At 34.2% G+C, this 27,647-nt stretch overlaps 4 protein-coding genes across 6 annotated transcripts; all 4 read right to left on the bottom strand.

The window, feature by feature from the left end:
• Positions 1 to 6,433: 6,433 nt before the first annotated feature.
• HOXD8 (homeobox D8) lies at positions 6,434 to 9,224 on the bottom strand. Of its 2 annotated transcripts, none has more exons than XM_053471368.1 (2): positions 8,694 to 9,224; positions 6,434 to 7,826 (listed from the first exon to the last, which is right to left on the bottom strand). In XM_053471368.1, exons 1-2 carry the CDS (start codon positions 9,112 to 9,114, stop codon positions 7,534 to 7,536), a joined length of 714 nt encoding a protein of 237 aa, XP_053327343.1. In that variant the 5' UTR covers positions 9,115 to 9,224; the 3' UTR covers positions 6,434 to 7,533. The 2 variants fall into 2 exon arrangements, with proteins under 2 accessions (XP_053327343.1, XP_053327344.1); XM_053471369.1 differs by having other exon boundaries at positions 6,434 to 7,823.
• Positions 9,225 to 12,113: 2,889 nt separating this feature from the next.
• On the bottom strand, positions 12,114 to 14,314 carry HOXD9 (homeobox D9). Its single transcript, XM_053471367.1, has 2 exons — positions 13,545 to 14,314; positions 12,114 to 13,211 (listed from the first exon to the last, which is right to left on the bottom strand). Exons 1-2 carry the CDS (start codon positions 14,131 to 14,133, stop codon positions 12,970 to 12,972), a joined length of 831 nt encoding a protein of 276 aa, XP_053327342.1. The 5' UTR covers positions 14,134 to 14,314; the 3' UTR covers positions 12,114 to 12,969.
• Positions 14,315 to 16,201: 1,887 nt separating this feature from the next.
• Positions 16,202 to 19,662, bottom strand: HOXD10 (homeobox D10). Of its 2 annotated transcripts, none has more exons than XM_053471361.1 (2): positions 18,805 to 19,662; positions 16,202 to 17,090 (listed from the first exon to the last, which is right to left on the bottom strand). In XM_053471361.1, the coding sequence occupies exons 1-2, from the start codon at positions 19,541 to 19,543 to the stop codon at positions 16,813 to 16,815; spliced, it is 1,017 nt and encodes a 338-aa protein (XP_053327336.1). In that variant the 5' UTR covers positions 19,544 to 19,662; the 3' UTR covers positions 16,202 to 16,812. The 2 variants fall into 2 exon arrangements, with proteins under 2 accessions (XP_053327336.1, XP_053327335.1); XM_053471360.1 differs by having other exon boundaries at positions 16,202 to 17,087; positions 18,805 to 19,558.
• A 5,042-nt stretch (positions 19,663 to 24,704) lies between these two features.
• HOXD11 (homeobox D11) lies at positions 24,705 to 27,354 on the bottom strand. The gene is made up of 2 exons (XM_053471365.1): positions 26,468 to 27,354; positions 24,705 to 25,917 (listed from the first exon to the last, which is right to left on the bottom strand). Exons 1-2 carry the CDS (start codon positions 27,066 to 27,068, stop codon positions 25,685 to 25,687), a joined length of 834 nt encoding a protein of 277 aa, XP_053327340.1. The 5' UTR covers positions 27,069 to 27,354; the 3' UTR covers positions 24,705 to 25,684.
• Positions 27,355 to 27,647: the final 293 nt, after the last annotated feature.

Below are 27,647 nucleotides of genomic sequence, written 5' to 3'. Positions count from 1 at the left end.
GTACCCATTTATATTAGGCCCTAGATATTAATATTCCCCACTCATCAATAAAAAGCTTTCTGTATATGTGTAAGTCCCTATATACTGAGCAAGGTATACTAAGCACTTACCCTGAAAATCAGGAAGATTCAAGTTTAAAATATGGGGCTCCTGGGAAGTATATTACTCCTGTCATGTTTTCAAGTGAGTTGTGTGCATTTAACATTCATTTAACGGTTTTGGTGGGATTACAAGATCTAAAATACTTCTGTTTACCTCAGTTTTGTGTCCAGGTAAACTTTAATGCATATATTAGCTGTGTGGTTCATTTGAATTATCATTTTGTCTGTTTTGTAAATGCATAAGAAGACTTTTATATGCAATTGTCTCTTTCCTTACCCCCAGCTAAATGTAGAACACATCTCTATACACATAATATACTAAACTCCAGTGGAAAGAACTCTCATTGATTTTAATGGGAGTACTTTCTCGCCGGCGACTGTTTCAAGCTGCCAATCTGTTGCAAGGAATCTTGGACCATGAAGGTGCAGGGCTGCAGCTACTGTGTCAGGTAAAAGTGCTAATAACAACCATTTGATTCATTTAGTCTGCTCATTATTTCTGCTTTAAACTGACTGCTCTGCAGCCATTGAGAAGAGTCAATAGGGACTACATAGCTAAACTTTATTAGTTAAATCCCAGAGCGAATCTATTCACTAAACCAAAAGTATCCATTGACTTGCAAGGCTAACTTAATAGGCCAACCTTGTTTTCTCTCAACAAACCAACTTCGAACTATAACTCTGACCCAAAAAGTTAGATTAATTTTTGTTAAGGTGACAGCTGGCAAGCTGTAAAATGTTGGGTCTTTCATTCAGGTTTGTTGGGTAGTGCTAAACACACTTGAGTTGGTCAAGTTAACTTGACTTTAAATAAAAACATGATTCATCAAACTTTAGTCAATAAACTTTAATTGTTGTATATCGTCAAATAAGAGCCAGATTCGCTCCAATATCTTAAACAGTATTTCCCTCATCCCTTGAGGGCTAAAAATGTGCAAGTTCAGCAATTCCTTTAAGGATTTTACCTGTACAGTACCTTTTTCTGGAATTCACTACCAATTCTGTCAGACTCCTTCCTACTTACTCTAATTTTAAACATTCAGATAAAGGAGTTATGGAGGTGGTTGTTCTGAATGTGTAATGCTCAGTTGCAGTAAATGGATGCATGTTATTTTCTGTAATATATAATTGACTAGTTGATGGATAGATTGACAGAAACATCAACACACCCAGGTGTGCTTACATACATTTCAAATAACATAAAAACACAGTATGTGCCATCTGATAAGAACCATTTTTCTTATTTAATCTCCCAAATATCTGAATACTTTCCTTCAGGCATGTAAAGCATGGCAGGCGTAAGTCTATCCCATGCATGCTTAAGCTCCTTCATCTTATAAACTTTGGCCCTCTGGCTTAAGACTGTGTCCTCTTGTTGTAGTAGTTTTTTCCTCTTTTAAATCTATTTATACTTATGTATTAAAATGTTTCTATCATATACCCCTGCCACGTTTTCCAGGCTATATATGTTAAGATAATGTAACCTTAACAGGAGGTAAGTGTTTTCCTGCAATACATGAACCCATTTAGTAGTCCTCTGAATTCTCTCCAAAGTATCTATATCTTTCTGGAGATATGGTCTCCAGTATTTTACACAATACTCCAAGTGACGTCTCACCAGTGTACAAGGAAAAAAGCACTTCTCTCTTTCTACCAAGCATTCTGTTAGCATTTTCTGCTGCTCTATTGTCATAAATCATGCTGCAATTCTTTGTGCCATCAGCAAAAAAGAAATACCTTACACCAAGATCTTCTGCAATATCATTAATAAAAATATTAAAGAGAATGAGTCCAAGTGCATATCCCTTGTTTACCCCGCTGTAAACAAGACCTTGCTCCAAATATACCCTATTGACTACAACCCTCTGTTGTCTTTCACTCAGGCACTGCCTAATCCATTCAACAATAGTGTGCTCCAAACTCAAAGATTGTAGTTTATTGATAAGTGGGAGAGTGTCAAAAGCCTTACTGAAATCTGGACAAGCAATATCATCACCAATGTTTTCTGGGACTGTTCTTGAATCGAGAATGCACACAACCCAATATAGTCAGCAATTCAATGTCTAGACTTCCATGACTGCTATGTAGCTAATAAAGGTTTCCAGTTACTTAAACCACAAAAAAACAGAACTCTATCTTTATCTTTCATCTATGTATCTATCTTTCTATCTATCTTTCTATCTAAGTCAATCTGTCTATCTATCAATCTAGAAGTACACAAAATATGAGACAGCACCCGCAATGTACACACAATATTGTAAATGGAGGCCATTTTCATTCAACCCACTTGAGAGTCTTCTGTGAATAAAGGGTTGTGATAACCCCTCATCTTTCTCAGCCAGGGCAGATTTGTGTGCCCAGCCATTTTCTAAAGTAGTTTATTGCTTATTGCACCTCATTGGCAATTTGCTTTTGTATCAGTGAAATGCTTCCTTTTCTTGCTGAACTTCCTCCATTTCCTCTGATCCTGCAGCAGCTGTGCATATTGCCGCAGTGCAGAGGGGCCCTGGGCTGTAAATACCTTCCCCAGCTGTCAGCAGAACTAGGTTGAAATACTTTCTTTGTTCTGGTGTCTTTCCTGCAGCTTAACAGCAGACACCTAACAACACATATTTCCAACCTTCATACACAAAGGTCTATATTTGAATGTGTGGATGTAGTTTTTATAGCACAATAAATACAAAGCAGAAATATGCTTGGTGTGTAGTAGACACATTGTATGATTATTATTATGACCTTCACAAACACAGTTCAGTATTATTGAAGGAATTGGTATGAAACAAGCATGTGCATAGCCAATTATCATAAGCTCTGCAAAACATGGCTGACTGAATAACCTGTGTACTGGAACTCCAAGGAAAATGCAATGTATTACCTAGTTTCCTGGTTAATTCTGCTTAATTCACATACATATGCCCACAACTATGCATACATACAAACATGTGAATGAATCAATGCTGTACATAGAGACAGAAACGGTGTGTATGTTTGCAGATATATTCATAAAATGTATTTTCCAAAACCAGTGAAAACACACATGCATTAATAAATAATAATAATCATTTCAAAGATTTGGGGGTTTTTCATTTGGGGAAAACAAACCATTGTATTAATGCAGTTGTTATGTATCTATTATGGATTACAGTTAACATGGCACCACCTGGTTACTTATATAATCCAGCTGTTGATTTTTCATCCATCCATATTCTTTAAAATCTAATTTCACTAAATATTTAGAACACTTTATAATGACATTGATTTATAAAGAACAGCTGTTGATCTGGAATCTATAGGAATGTCCCTAGAATTGTTTAAAATTCAGAGGTTTTTAAAGCGTTAACATATAGTGATTTTTCTATAGGCGGTCTGAGCTCCTATGTAAACAGTTCCTGGCAGCACTCACCTAACAGGCGGCTATATGAGAGTGAAAAATACATGGATCCATCATTTTAGTGAGCAAAACTAAAACACACTGCAATCATGCAGTTAACACAGTTATCCTCATTATTGTGTCAACCATGTTTGAAATAGCAGGTGTCATAATGACATATGCAAGTTCTAAGCGTAAGTATAGCTCAACCTGCAAAACATGTATAACATTTTATACCAATTGCTAATGCAAAAATACAGAAGTAAATGTATGGATCGTTACATACAGATCAACAAAATATCAGTTTATATTTTAATATAACGTCGACAGCCAGGCAGTTGCGGAATATTACAACTAACCAGTGCTTGGACTGAATAGTAATAATACTAATAATACTACTTAAAATATCTAAATATTTGTTTCACGTACATGTACAGTAAATGATTACATATTACTATTTTGGACGATGTTATTCAGCATTGAAAGGGTTCATTAACTCAAGGATCTGAAGAGCAATTTATATTGTATCCAATTTCTTTCTAGCCAATACTGATACAATTTTACCATAGGACCCCAAACAATATATTTCAAAAGGGTTAGTCGAGACATGCATCTAGTATCTTAGTCAATGAAACTGATATAAGTGTATATATTTTGTTCACGAAGATGGCTGCACAAATACTGCTGAAAGAACATGATCCACTTACGGTTGTTGTCCAGATTTAAGGTCGTACAGATGGGAGTCTAGCTGTAATCCAGTTGCCATTTTCGTGACAAAAAGTGTAGCGAAAATCATCAAAGAAATTCTAAAAAAAGGGTTTTTCCAGATATCCGTCTCCAGAACAGCACTTCCTCTAAGGGAGGAAGATTCAAACTGATCGGTTCAAGGAGATTGTGATTTCGCTATAGACAAGCAACAGGAACCTTGGACAAACACTTATAATAAAAATCTGTACTAGGTCTTAATACTAACTACACCTCATCGGAGACAAAGGTTACAAAAAGAAGGTTTGAGACTCTCTAAAGGCAGAATGCAAGCAAAAAATCGCCTGGAACTCAGTCAAAAGGCCATGAAAGATATCGCAGTCATCATGTGACCAGCAACAGCCAATGAAAAACACAAGGAGGTCATAAAAAGGTCTATTACCAAGTTGTAAATTTTCTTCAAACAAAAAAGGAATTTACTGCAATTCCTTGCGGATTTTGTACATATTGCCAACAAGCGCCATTTTCTTTTAGCTGTTTTAAGCCCATGTTATGTCTTTTTATAATTATAGAATACTGAAAGTAACATGTAGTCCATACCCCAGCAAATGATAGGAATTACCTTAGCCAACAGCAGCATTACACATGTTTGTTAAACTATTTATTTGCTATTTTTTATTCTTTTGCTTCAGTTTGGTTTTAGACCGAAAGATTACATTACTGGGTGGATATTAACGATATTTGGTAAATCGACTAGAGAAAAATAAATCCAATCACACTCCAAGTATTAAAAGCAGGTAAACCAAATATTGAAACAAAAATATTATACAAAAATAACATTCACTTATAATAATAATAAATAATTGTATTTATATGGAAAGCAATACCACTCTCGGCTAAATTGTACTGAGCATTGTTATATTACGCTAGACATGGGATGATATGGTTACGAATTCTGATTGCAGTAACAGAAAAGTTCGGAGATAAACTAAGTATGTGTGTATATACATAGATATAGATAGATATAGATATATCTATCTATATCTATCTATATCTATATATATATGTGTGTGTGTATTTGTGTGTGTGTATAGATAGATTTAGATATAGGTATATATGTATGTGTTTGTATATTTATGTACATACTTATGTACATTTATATATTCATAGGTGTCTGAAAACCACAAAACGGTTAAAAATAATTGTGCTATTGAATAAACTCGAATCATTGAATGGTGTTATAGCAAAATGTATTGATATATTTTTTGAATGCACAAGGACACCGAGTGCTATAACAGTAATCTATATATATATATATATATATATATATATATATATATATATATATATATATTGTCTATACATATATGTGTATGTGTGTGTTTGTGTGTTTACTTATACACATGCAACAAACATATATATATATATATATTTATATATACACAGTATAATGTACATTGACATTTTATTTATGTATGATTATGGATAGTTAATTTGTTGAAAACGTTTAGAACTGACATTTTTTGTTTCTAGGTATAAAGTACCTATAAAGTAAAAATGTATAAAACCAAATAATTTTACTTCTGGACTTATGGACTACACATTGTTAGATAGATACAGATGTGCTTATTCACATACATGTACACTTACACACACTTACAGACAGAAGTGTCTGATAGATGACTAGAGAGATGGACTCGGTTTTATTACCTGTGAGTCTTCCTGTTCTCCCTTTGTCTCCCTAGATCCCCTGCGTACACGCCCATCCAGTGCAGAATTCTTGGTGGGCAATATACTTGGATTACCCCTTATAAAATCACTGTGCTGTGAGGTTCGATATTTGCCTATTATACCGGAGGTTTAATTGCAACTGTGACTTCAATCAGTAACCATTGATGTCTCTTGCTTCCTGTTTCAATGTCATTGAACACATCTGACTCTGTGAGACTTTTTCTGTAATTGTCTCACACAGGATCTGGCACACTCATACAAAATACATGACTGAGGGTCTTCACAAGGCCTGCTCATAAAAACAAGGTTCTGTTGCTGTATTCTCAATTAAGCCTCAATCTTTTACATTCTTCTGAAGATTGAATAATATACATTTCCTAATGTGGATGCTTATTTCATTGTATCATGAGATCCAATATTGTTAAACCTGAGTACTTTGCGCTAAAATATATCAAGCATTCTGACACCTAGATGTAGAGGTGACCATTATTCTAAGAATTAAACACACATTGACACAGGATTGTATTTTAGAAGTGTGCTTTATCAGATTACCTGAAAAACATATTACTAATTTATTCTAATTACAGTGATTGTTCATAAAAAGCAAAAACATTAACAAAAATAAATACTGGAAAATCATTGTTATCGTTTTTATCGTAGTTATTATTATTAATTCCAGAGACAAAAAAATATACAGGTGGGTGTAAAAATGTATTTACACGTACATCTTATTGTAGCTTGACATAGCCTTGTTACATCTTAACAAATTCAGTTGGAGCTATAGTGTGCGCTGATAAATACGTTTCTGATGTGCTGATTTAATTTGACAAACATTTCTATTTTAGAGAAACTGCTAAATATTCCTTAGTTTTAAAGTTATTGCATAGTGTTATTATAATTATAAAAATTGTAAAATTTTTGGCATTAAAATGCAATACATAATTGCATAGAGAGGAGAATATTCACATCAGAATAAATATATAATCAAATCACTGGCTTTATAAAAAGAAACTATTTTATCCAAACACCATGCCGACCATTCAGAAGTATCTGGATGTGGCTTGGTACGTGATACATTTTGCGATTTGCAAATTAAGACTAATATATTGAAAATATCAATATACTTTTTAAATAACATTATTTATCTGATCTCATTTAAAACATATAGTGTGAGTTTGCTTTATCATTGCTTTAAAATTATTCTCTCATTAAAAAAATGATTAAAACATAATTCTCATAATTTAATTCTATGTATTTAACTATAAAATATTAAGTGCACAACATTCGATTCAAAAATCTGGTAGATTCACCAATATATAAAAATCATTGTTATAAGAAGATTCGTAAAGTATTTTTAATTCCTCGTGTAAATTGTGTGCATAGGCTTAAACACGCGTGTCTTAAAACGAATGTCCTAGTTCTGGAGAGATTTCCTAACTTTTGCACACTGGGTGCGCCGATTGCTATCGCTTTAGACTGGCTTGGAGTGATTGGAATTGTAGTCCAAAACAACGATCTGCTAGAGGTTCAGCTCCATTTTAGGTAGTTTCAATCTGTGCAGAATGGGTTATGTTTAGCTTAACAACCATTTAAAAAAAGAGTTGTTGATGATAAACAATAATCGAATCAGTTAATGCACCCTCTGTCTTCTTCCACCCCATCGTTTTCATTCTTTTTGTCGTCTTCTTCCTTCCCTTCTTGTGATGAGATTGGAAACTTGTCTTTGTTATTTTCTTTTTTCCATTTCATCCTCCTGTTCTGAAACCAGATTTTTACTTGCCTCTCAGAAAGTCCTAGTCCATGAGACACCTCGATCCTCCTCTTTCGTGTTAGGTAGGGGTTAAAGAGGAATTCCTTCTCCAATTCTAGTGTCTGAAAACGGCTGTAAGTTTGTCTTCCTCTCCTTCGGCCGGGCGCTACTAATCAAAACAAAACAGAGAGGCACAGCTCTTAGACCCTCATCAGCCTACAACAAGGGGGGACCAGGAGACTGCACAACCTAGTAGTCCACTAACTACCCCAACAACATGGGCATAAAATTACCCACGCAAACTAAACCACCCTGTTCACCCTAAATTACAAAAAATGAAAAACAACAAACACAATATTTCGATTTCTGTGTGTCTGTTAAGCTTGTGAGATCATATCATGCTTTATAAATTTAAGTACATATAATTTAGGACATCTCCATTGGTGTACAAAATAAATAATATTTTTGAATGCAAACCCTCTTCTGCTTCAACAGAGGAAGACCGTGCAATTTAGCATAAACTTGACATATTAAGCTGTAAAATAATTCATTACTTTTGAAGTCTGTATTATTTTTAGCATGGTTAAGGAAACATGAAAGTACATAGAAAGTAAACAGATAATAGACGTTTGTGATAGTTAATAGAGTTTAGCATTCTATGGAAGTAGAGTTGCCATAAAAAAAAAACAAATTAAAAGCATCTAATACATTAACAGGCAACCAGTGTAAATAGATCAGGACGAGTTTTAAACTGAACTAGGTAGATAAAAGTACACTCACTTTAAAAGTCCTGTACAATTTTAAGAGGCAGACAGGAGTGTATGTGCAGAATTATATATATTTTTTTACATGTGCTGTAAACATTTAGGATCCAGATGTGATGTTTTAACAACTTAGGCTTCTGGGATCACATGAGATATCTAGATCTGTGAATAAGGTTTGGGAAGACAAGTTAAGAAACTTGGAGACCTTACTGTGTTTTTATTATTCCTGTCCGAGATACATGGTAAGTTTAAAGATTTTTACTACGCCCAACCTTGTGGTCTCATCCAAGGAAACATTTGAGAAGCAGAAGAGTTCTGATTTAAGTGCTCTGGAATCTCTCCAATATTGCCACTGGACGATTTACAGTCAGGATATTGGACCAGCTCGGCCTCTTGATGTGTCGTAAAAATCTGCTGTCTCTGTAAGTTATCGTATCCGTAAAATTTAGTGGGGTCACCATGACACGTAATCCCAAAAGGAGCCTGCTGATAGCCTGCAGGGTTCGTGATGGCTGCTGGATTCCCCGGATGGTAAAGGTCCTGATTAGGGTGCTGGAGACCTGGACTGGTGCTATAGACCAGAGGGTGTCTGCTGCTAACATCTTGGCCAAAATGGCAGTCGTAGTAACCCGAATTTATGGCATCTGCTGCTTTGTACTTGGAGTACAGAGGATTGACAAAAAAGGAGCTCATCTGGGCTAGATCAAAACACAGCACAGAGAAGGCTGAACAAAAAAGTAACTGCCCTTTTCCCTACAGCCCTGAAGTAGCACTAGTCATGGTGCAATGTGGAAGCCCTCTGCACTGAGCTGATCACTATGGAATAATATGCCTCACATATGACTTGCCTCACTGCTTTTGCCATTTCCTATTAGGCAAACATCACACACACAAAAAAAACTTCATATAGTTCAGACAGTCTTTGGCTACAGTTTCCATTTACCCCTCCCGAGGCATTAAACAACCCCCATCAGAGATGTGAAAATATTTCAGAAACCAGTGAGTAGTGGGAGAGATTGAAGGTAGATAGCAAGCGGAGGGATAAATTACATTCTAGAAATCAACAGAGCGAAGTAACCGCATTACACAGCAGAGGATACATACGCCATTTCGCTCTGGGCTGCGGATAATTATCTAGGATCTCATTTTTAATTAAAACAATACAGTGGGTTTTTCGCATTTAGTTCATTTTTGGTGTATGAGGTCTACGTGAGGTCACTAAAATCATATTTTTTAACTTATAGTGTGTATGTCTGTTGGGATTGCTTTTTTTTGGTTGATTCGGCTTTAAAATAAACTATGTGCACTCAGAAAGTTATTTGCAATGAAATGAACATTTACCCTTGACTCGTTTGAACGCATGGCTGGAACCTGCAGGTTAATTGATGCTAAATAGAAATCATGTCCAGGAATACATTTCCCATCATTTCACCCTTGATGGAATACTGAAACACTGCAAATGGAAAAGGCTAAAGAAGGTTCGGAACCATATACAAAAACCAAGCGTGAAATTACATTAGATCACATTTTAGTTTAGTTTAGGGTTTTTGTTATTTGGGGAGGCATACCAGGTTATATTTTATTTATTATATTTTGTGTTATGACCATCAATGGGATGGGAACATATTTAATGTATCGATTGACATGACAGATGTGACCTAATGTAGATAGTTTTATTTTTATTTTACGTAGATGGTTGGTATAGATGGATAGATAGGTGGGTAAATAGACCGACAGATAATGTATCATAATTGTCATTTTTTTTTAAAGTGAAATTGCCAACAGAGCTAATAAAAGTTGTTTAGTGACACATACAACTGCAGGTTTGTATTCTGTTTCATTGCACATTTAATTCATCCACCATTCTTTCCGAAACAATGTGACTTCCTCTCGGATTGTGTATATACGGAAAAAACGCTGCACATTTGGTTTGATACAAAGCATATTAGCTCAATAATGAAAATTTATGGCTGAACAAATGTGTGTACTTTTTGGACTATTAAAGGGTGCCAGTCTATCGATGTATGTATCTACATATCTATAGCATAGCTGTTATCCATAAACAAAAGAGAGACTGTGTACAGCAGTGTACGTTCTCACTGAAAATAAAATCATAAATATGAACATTTTAAAAAGCTAAAAAAAAACAAGTTTTTTTTGAGTTTGGGCGTTTTTTTTTACATTAGCCCTTATATACTGTATTATTTAGTTAACTTGTGCTCATTTAGTCTGACATATTTTCATTCTATTTCCATTTATATGAAATATATATTACATTGATAGATTAACTATACTGCACAAGGCTTAAAGACAATGTCATTATGACAGCTTCACTTTCAAACAAATGGAGCATGAGCGCTACCTAGTGGTTACATGCAGTTAGGTCATACTATAAATTTGTTTATTTTACCATAAATGTTTATTTCGTAGCAATTGATATTATGACTTGTTCTAGGATAACAAGAATAACGGTACAGATCTAGCCATTCACTGAACATTTAAATGACAACTCTAGAAGCCGTATGTCACAGTATTTTGTAAAAATTCGTTTTTCATTCAGATGCTGGGTATAATCCAGACGCCATTTCTCATCACCTTGATATTGTGCACTCTGCATGGGGTGGCATACCAGCCCAAATTTCTGAATAAGAGTGCATGGTTAAATTCAAAGGCAATTTTTTTAGTTTCTAAAAATATCCTTAGAATAGTCTGCTGATATTGCGTACACTTTTTAAATAAATGAAATTATAGATTGTTATTCTAAATTAAGAGAACCTAATACTGAGTAAAATTATACTTAAGTAGATATAATAAATACATTTCGAAAAACACAATGAATTCTGGTTGATTGTATCGGTATATGAAACAAAGACCTTTCAAAAAATACATTTACATTTTAAACTACTTAAACTACTTTTTTATATTTAGAAATCCCACACTGCCTATTGTCCAAAAGCCAAAGAATAAGAGAGTGAATTAGAATTTTCCACATTATTCCAATTATTTCTCACATTTAGTTGGAAGGGCTACAACTTTTCTATGAATTTCGGTTATCCCAAAATATCACACATTGAGCATGTTGTGGTTAGTAGTTTTTTTTAAGCCTATGCAGCCATTGACCAGTCATAGAATAGGCTACATTTTTGGAATTTTGTTTTAAAGCAACAGAAACATCAAAATAAACCACTTTCAAAGAAAAACGCCATACTACGCCATAAAATCATTAAATCCAGACGTCTAGCCATCCAAATTACTTTATTATACCCTAGTACTTCCTGTTTTAAAAGAACAGAAAAGGAATAGACAATGGATGAGCCTCCAATACAAATGCAACAAATTTTTAACAAGGACATACGCTTTAATAATTTCCTTATATTACATTTGATCGGATTGTCCAAACATAGGCATATACACTAACATAAAATGTAAACATAAATTATATTTATTTATCAACACTTCAGTGCTTGGTTCGTTTGTGAATTTTACAAACTTTTTACATATACGCATTGTTAGTGGGGGTACGGAAATTATCTGAGCACAACATAAAACGGAAAACAGCGGGAGAACCAATTCGTTAAATATTGGATGAAAACGATATATGACTTGGTAAGCAAAACGTCTTCCCCTGCATAGTGTATTTATATTCCATTTACACCCATGCAAGTGGAAAAGTATACACTATCATAGCACTGTGGACAGATAATTATTTTCATTCAAACAATTTGTATACAAAACCAGATTCAACAGTACTACATATCCAAAGGTCCCTGTCTCATACTTAACCATGTATTGTTTTTTTTTATACATATATATATAGATTATACACCTAGTATCTAAACACTAAACTTACATTCGTTTGCACATAAAGGATGCACACATGCGGAGTCTGCAATAGTGGATTGCTCAACATTATTGGTTTCCAAACGAGTTTAGCTAATATATATATATATATCTACATATATATATATATATATATATATATATATATATATGTAGATATATATGTGTGTGTGTGTGTGATGATTTCCTTTACCAAATTACCAAATAGTGATCCGTTTAATAAAATAAAGAGCACACGTTTTGTTAAACGAAATTCTAGGCCATTTGAAAAAAAAGTTCCGTAAATAATAAAAAAAAATATATATATATTTATTTAATTTACTAACGTCACAAGAATGCATTAAGTGTTTTGACACATGGAGTCCATACATTTTATTTTTTATATTCAGTATCTACGGGGTGAGTCTGGATTCAAGTAGTTCTTTCGCCATACACTCAAAGCAGCGCTACTGAAACTTCAATCTTAGTTACTTTAGCTATACTAACTTCATTTATAAAACGTCTCAAACTACCTACCTGTAAAACCCAACGTGCATTTACAATAATATTCAAAAGAAACAATTCAAAATTACGCAATTCCAAATGCGCACTGACATGAAAACTGGGTTTCCAAAATACACATAACACATTCACATCTAAGCCAAAAGACCTGAATATATATACATGTCCCAAAAATTACAGAAAGAATTTAGTGCATTTTCAGATATGTTATTGTTCTTTATTTCCTTTCTCCTTGTTCATTTTTTTCATTTTCATTCTTCGGTTCTGAAACCAGATTTTTACCTGTCTTTCAGTGAGGTTTAAGATTCGAGCTACTTCATAGCGACGATCCCGGGTAAGGTACATATTAAAAAGAAATTCTTTCTCCAGTTCCAGAGTCTGATACTTTGTATAAGGACAACGCTTCTTTCGAGTGGAACGAGCATGAATCCAGTTTGCTGCAGGATTATCTAGAAAAGAAACAAGAGGGAGCGTACATTAAAATACAGTCCATACTCGATTCTAATCAAGGGCTACCTGTTTACACCACTTTTAGTCAGAATTATCCTAAAAGGATTCCTAATGCACCGAGAGAGCTTACAGTTCTAATGATAACTTGATCTTAGGTGCTTATGTGAGGAATAGAATAATTTTATAGCTTCTTGTTGCTTGCTTGGGCTATGTGCTAGGCGTCTAGACGGTTTTATAGGTTAGTAAAACTATCAGTTTTTCACATTTAGAGTCTCGCAGGTTTAGGCAATAAATCAAAGAGTAAATTTATTTTCTCTCTCTCTTTTACTTACTTGGATCAAGTTGCTGTTGTTGCTGGGGCTGCTGGGGCTGCTGGGGCTGTTTTTCCTCCTTTAACTCGCTGTTATTTGGATCCTCAGTGGCAGCATGTTCCTTAGCAGGCTCCTTGTCTGTGCTTTCTGGAAAGGAGTTGCAAGTGTAATTTGGGAGGCTGATCCCATGGGAGTCAAACGAGGAGCACTCGGTCCTTTTGGGTGCGCTTTCAGGCTTGATGCCGTAGTTGCGCCCGTTGCTGTGGAATCCAGAGAAGGAGGTCGCAGTGCTGGAGATGGGCTCCAGCCACGAACGCACCGTGTATCTGCTATTCTCTGCCGCAAGGTGGGACTGGCCCACGTACGGATGATAGATCCCAGTCATCCCTGCAGAGGGCTGTGGGTGCACCGTGGACCAAGATGTGGGGAACACGTTGGATTTTGACGCAAAGCTACAAGAGGAAAAATCTGAACTGTCTCCAACACCTGGTGGCCTAGAGGTCGTTGTGTGACCTCCTCCCTGGGAAAATCTACCCCCGTAGACCTCTTCGTTCTCATGTCCTATGAGAGAATCCACATAGTAGTTACTTATGGTACCACTTGACGACATTTTAGCCTCCCCTCTTACTCATATAAAAGGTTACACTCTTAACTGTATGTAATACCCTCCCTGAGAACAATCATAGTATTTTGCAGACTGCAACCTCCATCCATTGGTTGTGGGCTCCACGTGATCATATTTACCAATACTGAGTAAATCAATCCGCTTAACGGGGCTGATGTGATTAAAAACACATACAATTAAAAATAAGAGTAACTAAAACCCGAGTGGGAATGACACAGAAGGGGGATATCGCTGATCCCACCTTTGTGCGCAAAGGCTCAGTTTGCTTGTAAAAGCGTAAAGCCCTGGCTATCTGGGACTATTTCTTCCAGTCCCTTCAATTCCTCCTGCCATTCATTTTTAATCACTTTGCTGAATTTGTTTAATTGCCCTTTAAACTGTAGGGACCCACGCTAGAGAACTAGAGAAGGCATGTTCACATTATTGACCTGTGGATATAAAACTTGTTTTACTAGCCACAAACAAGGAAAGTCACAGGGACAGCACGTTGTTTTGTTCTAAAGCGTTCAGTAACAGTCCATATTTACGTAGCAGAGGCCATCCCAGCCTTAATGTGTGAAATGCATAAAACCTTCAAAGTGTTTTTAAAAACAGGTGGAGACGAACTATCATGATTTTTACGAGTTTCAATAAAATGTTTATGAGGTGCATTTGATTATACATTAATATGCCCTATAATAAAATGGACTGAGAGAACATTAAAAAACCTATCTGCTGGTGGACCCTATATCTATATCTATCTATCTATCTATCTATCTATATATATATCATACATACACATAACACAATATGAGGCATGCATTTATACAATGTATACACATATTTACATTTCTCTCTCTTTCTTTACAAATTCATATTTAACCACAAATGTATCCTCAATCTTAGATGAATGATTCTGAACAGAAATGATTCTTTATTAAAATAAAAGAAAGGTTTTTGTTTGAAGTCACTTTACTGTGGTATAAAATGCTGGGGAGGAGCATTCTGAAGGTGTCCAGCAATAAAGAAATGTTAGCTTGTTAAGTGAGATTGGGAGCATTTGCAGGAAGACACAGTTAATTGAGGTTGTTTCCTGAAATAAAAAGCGTTTAGTTTAGGGCTAGAGAAACTGTATGCACCGCTGTCATAAACTGCCATTTTACTCTCAGGAAACTGAAATGAAAAAATAAGGACAGTATTCTCTGCGATCACAAATGGTAAGGCATCTACAGGAATCAAATCCATCTCCTCTAAAGTGCGTTACTCAGTGTGGAAACATATTTTAATGTTATAGATATGTTATAACCTATGATCTATGATTTTAACTCCGCAATGAATTATTGCAGAGCCTCCATTATATGACAATTAATACAAAAAAGTTGTGTTTTGTTGTATACTAACATCTATTGCAGTGGTACCATTCATTAATCTAAACCCATATAAACAAGTATCAAAAAAGCATGCGCTTGTAAACGATTACATTTATATATACAAAAAGGTCATACTTCAGACACATAAAATTGACATAAAAAAACTTATAGATTGTTGGGTGGATGGATAGATAGACAAAAAGATAGATAGATTGATAGATAAATAGATAGATAAATAATAAATAGCTATAGAGTCAAATGTATCGTATTTTATATAGGATAGCTTAAACAGATGCAGGTACTTCATTATTTATAAAGACTTGTATGTGGGTATATATATATATCTATATCTATATATACATATATATATATGTATGTTTATATATATATATATATATATATATATATATATATATATATATATATATATATATACATATATATACATACACGTATAGTGCTTAATTTTATCTGCATATTGTTATAAATAAAATAATAGCTATAGATAAATAAGACTTACCTTCACCTAGGATGGTCTTGTTCTTGGGTTACAATGCACACATCAGATTACATATTAGTTACCTGTAAACGGGCTGCAAATGACTGAAACTGATAAATGAAATATTTTGCATATAATATTATTGTTAGCATCTAACCTGTAATACGTGCCAACAAGTCTAATACTTAAAATAATGTCACAAAACGGTTGTATAGGTATGCCTTTATAGAAAAAAAATGAAAGGAACAGGGGGGAAAACGTTTAGACAGTTTATTGCATCATACATGCATAACATAACATGCACAGTAGGGACATCGCTGGCTGAGAGCACGTATACCACATATCACAAGAACTTGAGTAGCACTAGGGGTACAAGCCCAGCAAACTACACCACTACGAACACAGTCTCGATTACAGAAAATGTGCTTTTTTCCCCTAAAGTCAGTAAAGGTACTCATGAAGTTTAAAATGCCAAAGTCCATGAAGTAGCACACTAAAATGCCATTATTATTCATATGTAAAAAAACATGAAAAAGAGTCACATTTGCTTGGATATGTTGAATAAGTTAAGACCAAATTACAAACTTTCATCATATTTACCCTGCCATACGGTGAAGAAAATAATTTACATGTGCTAGAGTTTTTTTTTTATTATTTATATACTCATGGAAGTACATATTGACACTTGCAGCACTAAAAAATGAGAAGGAATCACATTCTAGATCACAGAAATGGTTCTGAAATGGTCTCAATGTCTCCCCTGCTTTTAGCAATGGCTGATAATTTTGTCAAACGTTTAATGTCAAGCGGGTGATTTTAAGAAAAAGTCAGATTCGCGGTTAATTCACGGATTCGATTTTCTCTGCTCATCTTCTTTAGCTTCATTCTGCGATTTTGAAACCAGATCTTGACCTGCCGGTCAGTGAGATTCACACTCTTACTGATCTCTAGGCGGCGCTCTCGCGTCAGATACATATTAAACAAGAATTCTTTTTCTAACTCCAGTGTCTGATGCTTAGTGTAGGGGCACCTCTTCTTTCTGCCACTCTTTGCTGTTAACCAATTGCTTGTTGGGGTATCAGACTTGATTTCTTCTACCATAATAGTAAAAAGAAATAAAAAAAAAGTAAAAAGCAAGAAAAAAGAAAACAAAGAAAATGGTCTTAAACTTCTAAAATGTGCAGACTTGACAATGAACCTTAAAGGAAATTGTTTGACTTTCTCATTCAGACTTATCCTAGTCAGAAAATTCCTGCAACATTATAAGTAGATAAGTAAGTAGATAGCGAATATATTCCTATATAGTCTGTCTATCATATACCTATACAAACATACACACAAATAATATATTCGCACACAATCATATAAATGTATAGGCTAATATTTATGTATTTATGTATTTCTACACTCAGTACAGATGAATATATGCAAATGTTACACGCACACACTCACACACATATATGTGTGTGTGTGTTTGGACATGAATCGATCTGTCATGCACTCACTTATTTATATATAATATATATTATATAGTGTGTGTAGTATTTGCATATATATACATCTGTACTGAGTGTTGAGCTAGAAACACAAGACTATTAGCCTATATATACTATATATAGTATATTTATATAGATCTATATCTATCTATATTTATATAGATATATATAGATATATATATAGATAGATATAGATCTATCTATATATATCTATGTATATATAGATATATCTATATACATCTATATCTATCTATCTATCTATATACATCTATATCTATCTATCTATCTATCTATCTATCTATCTATCTATCTATCTATCTATATATATATATATATATATGCACACAATCAATATATGTATATATATGTAATGTATATAGATAAATAGATATAATATATATATATCTATATATATATATATAGATATATATATATACTATTTCAAGTTTCTGTCTTACCTCAACATTCGCAGATATATCAAAATCAATCACACTGTATTAGATTACAGATATATATATATTATTTGGCATATTGTTCATAACGTGTAAATGTTATATATTAATATGGTGTGTCTATGTGTGTATTTCATCACTACAATGCATGATATTTGTGAATGAAAAAAAATAATCTTACAATATTGTTTCATATGATATTTCTAGTTAGTTATCTATGAAAATATGGTAATTGCCCATTTTGGTGTAAATTGCTATTCCATTATCTGTGATAATGAATAGTAAATGCATGATTTAAAGAAAAAAAAACGTTAAAATAAAGGAGAGGACTATAATTTTTGGTTACTTCTTTTTTGGAGGTGAGTGTATCAATGACACACTCAATGACGAAACAATAATAAGATTTGAGGAAATATTTAAAGTGGCATTTTTCAAAATGTAATACAAATCAATAAATCCTGACTCATAATCTAGATTTTCATATCATGAGCCCCTAAGGTTGTTTTCTGAATTTAATGATTGAAATGATAACCAGCATATCCAATGTGACCGATTACTTTTTTAAGGATATTGTCTGCAAATGGTACTGTATATTTAGTAATTCCCCTTTAACGGATTGTCCTCAGGCACACCATTTTTAATTACCTTTTTATTTAGTGTGCTGATCATGTGCCTAAAGTTAATGATTCACATGTTGATTTTACTGTAAACCTATATGGGAATGTTCAATGTTTTTTTATTATTTTCGGGGCAGACGGAATTTTTTAAATTCCCAAATACATTCAAATAGCGACTTTTATGATCCTGGGGTCCCCAGGCATCAGCATGCAACTACTTAAATGCATCTGTATAATACCCACCTTTACTTTCTTTTTCTTGTATTTCTGGACTGGACACAGACACCTCAGCTAAGCAACTCCTGTCCTCCTGCAATGTAGTCTTGGAGTCTGGACTTTCTACTGGAGACACTTTCGATGAGTCTTGGCTGGTCGAATTTTCATTCATTTTTTTGTCCATCTGTAGTTGTGAAGATATCTGCGATTTGGAGGAGCCGCGAGGGTTTAGCTGTAACATTAGGGATGAACTGCTTTCTTGGTTATTATTGTACTCTTGGGGTTTTCCACTGGCGTAGGTCTGGCTCAGCCTAAAATATCCTGGGACAGGAACCTCAGAGTTTTCAACAGGACAGTTGTCAGAGACCAGTCTCTGATATGAAGGTACATCTGCAGGAATTACTTTTGATCTCTTATCAGAATACATACAGCAATTGGTTTCCTCCTTAATATTTGTAGGAAATGAACAAGTGGGGATTTGCTGTGTAACAGGTTGCTCTATTCGGCAAGACCTGTTCGGATCTGTCCAATTGTCTACTTGAGGTATATAGGGATGTACATTCATACCCATATTTTGGTGATTGACTTCTCTTTTTGCCAGTGATGGTAGGAGTCCACAGGTTTGCATCCCATAAGTCCCAATGTCTGAGCTAGGTTGCATATACATGCTGGCGTTGTTAGAATAGAAACTGTCACTTCTACAGGCACTGATCAAAGAATCTACTAAAAAAGTATTTGCAGCAGGAGAGCTGTTTGGAAAGGACATTTTGGGGAGGAATTTGAAGAAGAGAGATTGTGTCCTTTGTAGGCTGACATCTCTAGGAAAACATTCCCTGTGTAATTGTGGATGCCTCTGCACAGCCACATGACAAGTAAGCCAATGAGATTTGAAAATGGCCTTCAGCCTCTACCTCCCTGCAGGTCACATGGTCCTTGGGCAGCCTGGCTTGCAGCTCAAGCATGGTGAACAGCGACATCTACAACGTTACAGCGAAAATGCTGTCCAAGTGTTCTATGGCAAACCTGGCGCACTGCGCTGATTTAAGCTTATTTTTTTATGTATACAACAAAACAATAATCATTTTGCATTGAAATATTGACAACTCATTGCTGTTTTTACATAACAGAAAAAACAGATACATGTCTGTAAGTGTGCGCACACACCAAACCCTGAAAAAAAATCTCAACGTAAATCTTTTTAATGATCTATATTCCGGGGACCTCATGGTTTTCTAATGCTTTTGAAACAAATTAAAGAAAGAGACTTTGGTGAGACAGTCTTTCCCGAAAAGATCCTTGGTGTATATGAGATGTTTGTAATCAAATACATTTGTGCTTTAGGACAACAGAGTGTTCATAAACGGGAATTTTTGTTAAGTGTCATTCTAATCAAGCAAGGGAAAATGTGATTTTATGGGATTCATAAAAGCATTTATTCCTGACAAACTGCAGGTACAAAAGGTTCTGGGATGTATTAACACAGATTACAAAGTATCAGGCAAGATCAATACTTAACTCATTTGCATTCTTGAGATACTTAGTGATTTTTCTTGCTACTGTTGCTTTTTTAAGAATTATACCCTTTGTTGCCACACACAGGGAGATATTTTATTATGAAATCAATCGAAACTTAGAAAAAGGAAAGATTCATAGGGGGAATTTATCATAATGGTGTTGGCATCATGAATTACTGAAAATTATACCATGTATTTTTATTAATGAGGGTAACCAAAAAGGTCAAACTTTGTTTTAACTCAAGTTGTTGATTAATAATATCCTTATAGCCTACCAGAGTAATGGACAGTGCTTCAATTTTACATCCCTTTTGTTACAGTTTTAAATTGAATAGTTGTTTGTCACAATGTCATAATATGTAATTTCTGGGTGGTTTATTAGGTTTTGATTACACGATAATTCTACTTTTTAGCACCATACGCCAACACACATTTTGGTAAATTTGTGTTCAAAATTGGAGATAAAAAGTTGGTAGCTCTCATGCCCATTTGAGGTTCATTTCAAACAGTTTAGGATTTTTGCAAATTACAAATCCCATTGCTCTTTTAAGTCCCCTTTTTGCAGGCATTTTTATTTCCTATGCAGTTAAAACAATAAAATGTCTGGTTCTGTGGCAATGAGACAGACCTTTGATAAAATGAAACCCTCTCACAGCTGTTCAAATACAACATCATTGTCAGGTTAAGAGCCAATGACATTTACAGCTTCTTTTGCAAAGCCTGTTTTCAGGGTTGTTAAATAGCTGGTGTTAGACTTTAACATATAAAACTTTAAGGAATATTTTCGAAAGAAGCCCAGCAAGAATACAGAATAACGGATTTAAATGTGTGCTATGCTGCTTAAGCAGGACATCAGAAGAACTATTTAATGAACGCTAGCAATAGCATTTAAGTTAAAAAAAATATTTTCCTCTCATGAATATGAATATGAATATGCTACAAAAGTACTTTGTAAAGTTCAGCAACTAAGCTAGTGGTAATCCTTAAGAAATGTTATATTAATACCTCTAAAGGGTGCATTAAAGCAAATCATTCCAAACAACATGACATTCATTTGAAAATTGTATTTATTTGTCATATGGCACATTTGTTGCAATTCGCTAGTTTACAAAATGCTATGAACATCTGCATCCTTCCTTTTCAGAAGATAGTATCCAACAATAGCTAGACTGTTTCTTTAGATATCTGTAACACAGAGGTTAGAATGTGTAATTACCAAGCATTCTCTCTCCTTATGTAGAATAAGCTCAAGCAACCGAATTATACGTGTTGGTAAACTCCATAAGACAAGAACAAATGTGTGATTTGCGCGTTTCTTTCCTGAGAACAGCACTTTTTACAAATACTTAACAGTTTAAATGAAATTGAAAAAACAATATTTACAATTTAGTGGCCCAACATTCAGTGACACCAGCCTAATTTTTTTTAAGTGGGATTTTGTTAAATACTTAATGAAACCTGAAAACATATACACAACGAAATGTGACAATGCCATGTAAGCTACATTTGTAATTAAGATGTCTTAACAAAGCTATGTTCTGCAAGCCCGTTTTTGCTTGCATGTGCGTGTCTATAACACAACACACACATAAGAGTGCGTGGATTCATATGAAATTGAGTATATTTAGGGAAATAGGTATTGTGTGTACATATTCATAAACACATAAGATGGATGGGTGGATGGGTGGATGGATAGATAGATAGATAGATAGATAGATAGATAGATAGATAGATAGATAGATAGATAGATAGATAGAAAAACATAATGATCATTGACAATTTAAGATACACACTTTGATGTCAAATGGGTTGTGATGCTTTCCCTATATCCACGGAATTTTGGTGTGTTTAAACCTAGGTGTTAAGATATAAAGGTAATGGATTCGTCAAGAAGATAATACTGTTGTAATCTCGTGGAACTAGAAGCATATTATTTTACATACAGCCTCTGAATTGTAAGGAAAACCCATTTAATGATTTTGTAGTCATCCCATTCTATTCCAGATAAGGAGTCATTAAAAAATCTTATGGCAAGATACATTGCCAGACGATCCCTGTATAGAATAATTGCTCAATCTGGATCCGAATAGGATATCACATTCAATTTGAATTATAAATTAAATATATTCATTTGCACACTTTTTCTATTTATTCCTTTCCCTATTGATCAGTAGAAGATTGTACCAGCATCGAAACAGAAATCCTCGCGAATGGATTCCACTCAGAACAGTAGATTGTACTTTAAGACAAATGATATAGGTGCAGTAGCATGCAGCCTCTCAAAAGTGACAATATTAAGTATTATTCTGTAAAGATAATGATGTCGATATTAAATGAACCAATCTTAATAATGAGAATTATTACTTTCTACTTTTAGAATATGTTAGAGGGTATAATATATATGTGTGTGTGTGTGTATATATATATATATGTGTGTGTGTGTGTGTAATTTAAAATGTGTAATCATTTAAATTATCCTGTAAGTAAATTATTTTATTTTATTTTATAATTTTAATTATACATTCATCTATTTTATTTTAAACGCTCTAATCTTAATTTCTGCAGCAAAACACGTAATGTGCTTTCTATATTCGTCCCCTAAGTAATGCTTTTACTTACTAAACCAATTTTGATAACATTTCAGATTTATTTCTAACAAAACTGGCTTTTTGCTGTCTTTAAAAGATTCGTTTGCTTGTTAGAATTACATATTTGTAACGAAACAATCTGGAAATCAACAAATACTATCATGTATATCTGGAAAGCGGACAGGCAGTGGAAGAGTAAATGAGATACGATATATGTATATATATATATATAGATATATATATATAGATATAGATATATATATATATATATATATATATATATCTATATCTATATATATAGATATCTATATATATATATATCGATATCTATCTATATATTTATACGCACACACACACACACATTGTCTGCTTTATGTCCTTAGTGTTTTCCAGCCTCCGGCGTATCTGGTCATAAATACCTTAGCATAAGAGTGGTGTGTCCACGGAAAAGCTGATTATAAACCTTCAAATTTGGTGTTAGCTTTCAACTATGTAGGCTGCTTGCACAAAAAGGCTCCCTGCAGCTAACTCTGTAATCCCCATTTCTTAATGATGTGTCTTAATAATGTAGAAAAAAACAAAAGCATTAAATATATTAAGAATAATTAGGCTAGTGGTGTTAACTTTATGTGTTATCCTTCTAGAGCCCCGAACGCTTAAAATTATATTTGTTTATCAGGCATATTATATTTTTCAGTGCTTGCATGGAAATCATTTTGAATGTGATAAGGCTACCTATAAATTATGTCAGCAATAATTCAAGCGGCTATTGGTCCAGAGAAAAATCTAGAATCCTTATGCGACTTGATTCCTAATTTATTGGTAAAGCTCAGATATGAACACTCTCGTAACAATCATTTCCAGTACAACAGTCGCCCTCTAGTGGATGTTAATAATACAACACATTCAATATGTAAACTAGCATTGTTTCTGGTTGTATCACACTAACCTGTTTGCTTAGACACCACATTAATTTAGACTTTTTGAATATTCTTTATGAATATAGTATACCTTCCTATATTTGTCAAAGGGTTCTTAAAGAGAAAACAAGATTTTTTATATTACAGATTACGATGGCACCCTTGTAAAAATATCATCATATTGTTGTTACTAACAACTAAAAATTAAAGCTCGTTATTGCATTTAATATTGTTTAAAAATATACTGGAATATCATCCAGTTGCCTCCTGTAATACCGTGAGATTTTCATGTGCTATACACTTTAAAGGGATATTAAAATAATCTAATTCTGTAATTTACAGTTGAACTTCAAAGCATCAAATAAAATCTTAATTTGGTTTCAAATAAAAAAACATAATCAGGTACTATTCTAAAAAATATGTTGTGAAATATAATGTATAATATAGGAAAAAAATGTATTTGTCCTTCCTTTTTTATATAAATTGATTTATAGTTCCTGTTACTTAATCTAGTTTTCCTGTTCTAGATATTTTAATGTATGTTTGTGGGTGGTAGCACAAAAAAAAATAATAGGAGATCTTTAATACACTTAATTATTCCGGGAGGTGAAAGGTGATGGGTGACCTTGACGTTTTGGAAGTTCAAAGGCAAATGCTTAGTATTTTGTCTAAATTGAAGCAATTTTCTTTTCTTCTTTTTCTAAAAACAGTATATATTTTTCATCCTTTGTTCTAGGTTCCTTTTGGTAGGTCTGTTTCTTAGTCCCTGTCTAACTTTACTTTGTGCCAAGATAATAACGCCCACTAAGTGCCATTGAAGGAACCAGCCTCCTTTCTCACTTCTCCTTTATTGCACTTTGCGGAAATCTCTTTTAGCCCACCAGAAGGTGTATAATATAGGCCAATTATGGTCCTTACAACCACTGTTTTTATTGTGTTGTCTAGACAGTTCAAGGTTTTGTAAACAGCCCAGTAGGTCACGCATATAAAGAGTAAAGGAGGAAAAAATTCAACCAAATTCTTCAGGCAACAAAATAAACAGATTTCCCAGATCCGTCACTTTTGATCCTACAAAAGCAGAGGGGAATCTAAAACACCAAATGTCATTTTGTTCCATCAAAATTGCTTTTAAAATAGTTTTTATGTAGGAAGAAGGCTTAAATGCATTGGCAGATACCTATTCTATACATTTTGGTTTAGAATTTGATATTTAAGCACCTAATTAATTCTCTCACTTTTATATGTATTTTATTTTCTGCTATATCCAACTATCATTTTTCAAAATCGACATATTTCCATGGATAGTTTAACAGCTTGAACTGTAAATTCATACAAAATGTGTTTGCGTTGGTAAAAAATAATATTGAAAATTAATAAATATATACATAAAGGGGTTATATAATGCAATATATGCCTGACATAGATACCAAACGATCTTTCAGACATCGAATCTCATGCAATTGATCCAAGATAACGCCATTTTACTATAAACACGTTGTCACGAGAGAACAATTTTCGTGCATAAACAAAACACTATATGTATGTATATACACACACATACATATATATATATATATATATATATATATATATATATATTGAAACGTTAAATTCACTTAGTTATTTCATATTTTACGTAAAGGTTTACTGTAGTCATAATAGTCACTGTACGTGAAAGTCAATCCTACATGTTTAAGTCAGTCTAATACTGTATAATCAGTGTTATAGATTGAGGAAAAAACACACCATTGGCTGTAATCAGTAAGTGACGTTTTCAAGAGCCTTTCCTTACCAAGAAGGCATCCTCCAGAGATTTGGAAATCCTCTCAAGATATTTCAAGTTCCAAATAAATTTAAAGTAGTTATCCTTGTGTGCAGTCCCATTTCAAAACAGAGGGTTTCCGGTAAAATACTGAAGTCGATCCCTATTGAGTTTCTTTTCTTTCATCCTTCGGTTCTGGAACCAGATTTTCACTTGGCGGTCAGTGAGGTTCAGCATCCTGGACAGTTGTAACCTCTTCTCCTTGTTGATGTATACATTGAAGAAAAACTCCCGCTCCAGCTCTCTGATTTGATACTTGCTGTAGGGGCATCTTTTTTTCCTAAGTCGTTGGGAAGCTGTCATATATAATTTTAAAAAGCAAATGAATACATAATAGGATCGTTGCTATAGCGCTGTGAATTAACTTGCTTGGTAAAAAGTTGTCAAATAAGGTAAAATCCTAAAATATAATTAATATGTGTAAAAATATATATATTTATTAGTGTATATGTGAATTGTAATATGAATAAAATTAGATAGTGAATCACACGAACATTAAAATAAATGAATTAAATGTGTTGATACATTTTGTATAGCTGTGTGATAGAAACTATACGTATATAAATATATATATATTTACGTGAATAAATGCAGGTTTTTACCCCCACATATAAAGAACATCATTGCTTTAGGAATTCTAAAATGTCCACCGTATCTTTTGATAACACAAAAGGAACATGTTCAACAAAAGATCATCTTAAATTAGTTCCCTGTCGTAAACACGCTTTACAACGCTAAAGGAACCCTTATAGGATATATAAAACCCTTGAATGCTTATAAAATCGCACATAAAACCTAGCCTGACAAAGTGTTGGCCTTGTACTCTTGCCCCCATTTGATGCCTACCTGAGCTGTTGCTCTTCTCTGTTGCTACCTCCCCAGAAGGGGACGAGTCGGGGCTATTTTCGTTTGTCACTTTCTTGTCCTGGGAAGAAATGGTTTTACTGGCGGGGTTTGTAGTTTTCAGCTCAGATTTTGTCGACTGATCCTCCACTTCCATCTGGTATGTTGATGCTTGGGTCGTATCATAAAACTGGTCAAAGCCCTGTGGAAGGATCCCATTCCTTCCCACTGTGCTGTAGAAGTTAGAGGGAGTAGTGGAAGATCCATGGTGATTGCAGACTGAATCCGACTTGAATAACATATCCGATCTCCTGTTCGAGGGCTGGATGAGGTCCCTGTGCATCACATCATCACTGGGGTAATACGAGGGGTAACTGCCCCTGTACTGCCACTTACTGCGTTCCAATCCATACTCCCTGAATGCCACTTCCCTCACAGGTTGCACATGAGATAAATTGGATGAATAGGAAAAAGTCATTGGGCAGGAGGAGGACTGAGACAAAAACGAGGACTTGGTTGAAAAATCCGATGGAGACACATAGTAAGCACAGCCAGGCAGATACATATTGGATGCACTGTTGTTGCAATTCTCAAACTCAGTCATGTCTCCCTTTTTGCGATTGAAAGCAACAAGGAGATTTCACTGCATTGAACAAGATCCATCTATTGCTCAAGAGGGCTTGGACAGCATCAACTAAGGAAAAACCGTGAACGTGTGCTGACGTGCAATTCATCTTGATTGATTCTAGTGGTAATTATGTCACGTGATCCCATGTAGAATGTCCTTATATCTATAAGAGCCCTGCAGGATGAAACATCCTGCTCACACTGCACAAAGGTGCTACACTGTAGTACATTATACACCTTCTGCCATCCGAAAAAAACTCGCCCCCTCCCTACTTGTCCGCCCCCATCCCATCAGTTATTGATATATAAGTAAACGGAGCGTATTAATTATATGGGATAAGGCAGCCTCTGGCATCTTCCACCAGAATCTACATTTTACTAGGATCTACAATGAACATGATTGTGGATATGCACCTAGTAAAAAAAAAAACATTATATATTAGAGATTATCGTTCACACTTCAAATATATTCTGGACCTTAGTACTGCAGTACAGATAATCTCCCATGATGACATGGAATCGCAGAGTCTGACATTATGATGCTCGAATTCATTAT

This window comes from Spea bombifrons, chromosome 7 (genome assembly GCF_027358695.1).
Source record: "Spea bombifrons isolate aSpeBom1 chromosome 7, aSpeBom1.2.pri, whole genome shotgun sequence".
In the NCBI taxonomy this organism is placed as follows: Eukaryota; Metazoa; Chordata; class Amphibia; order Anura; family Pelobatidae; genus Spea; species Spea bombifrons.
The sequence above is the reverse complement of the archived record's forward strand: the minus strand, read 5'-3'. Positions and strand labels throughout refer to the sequence as shown.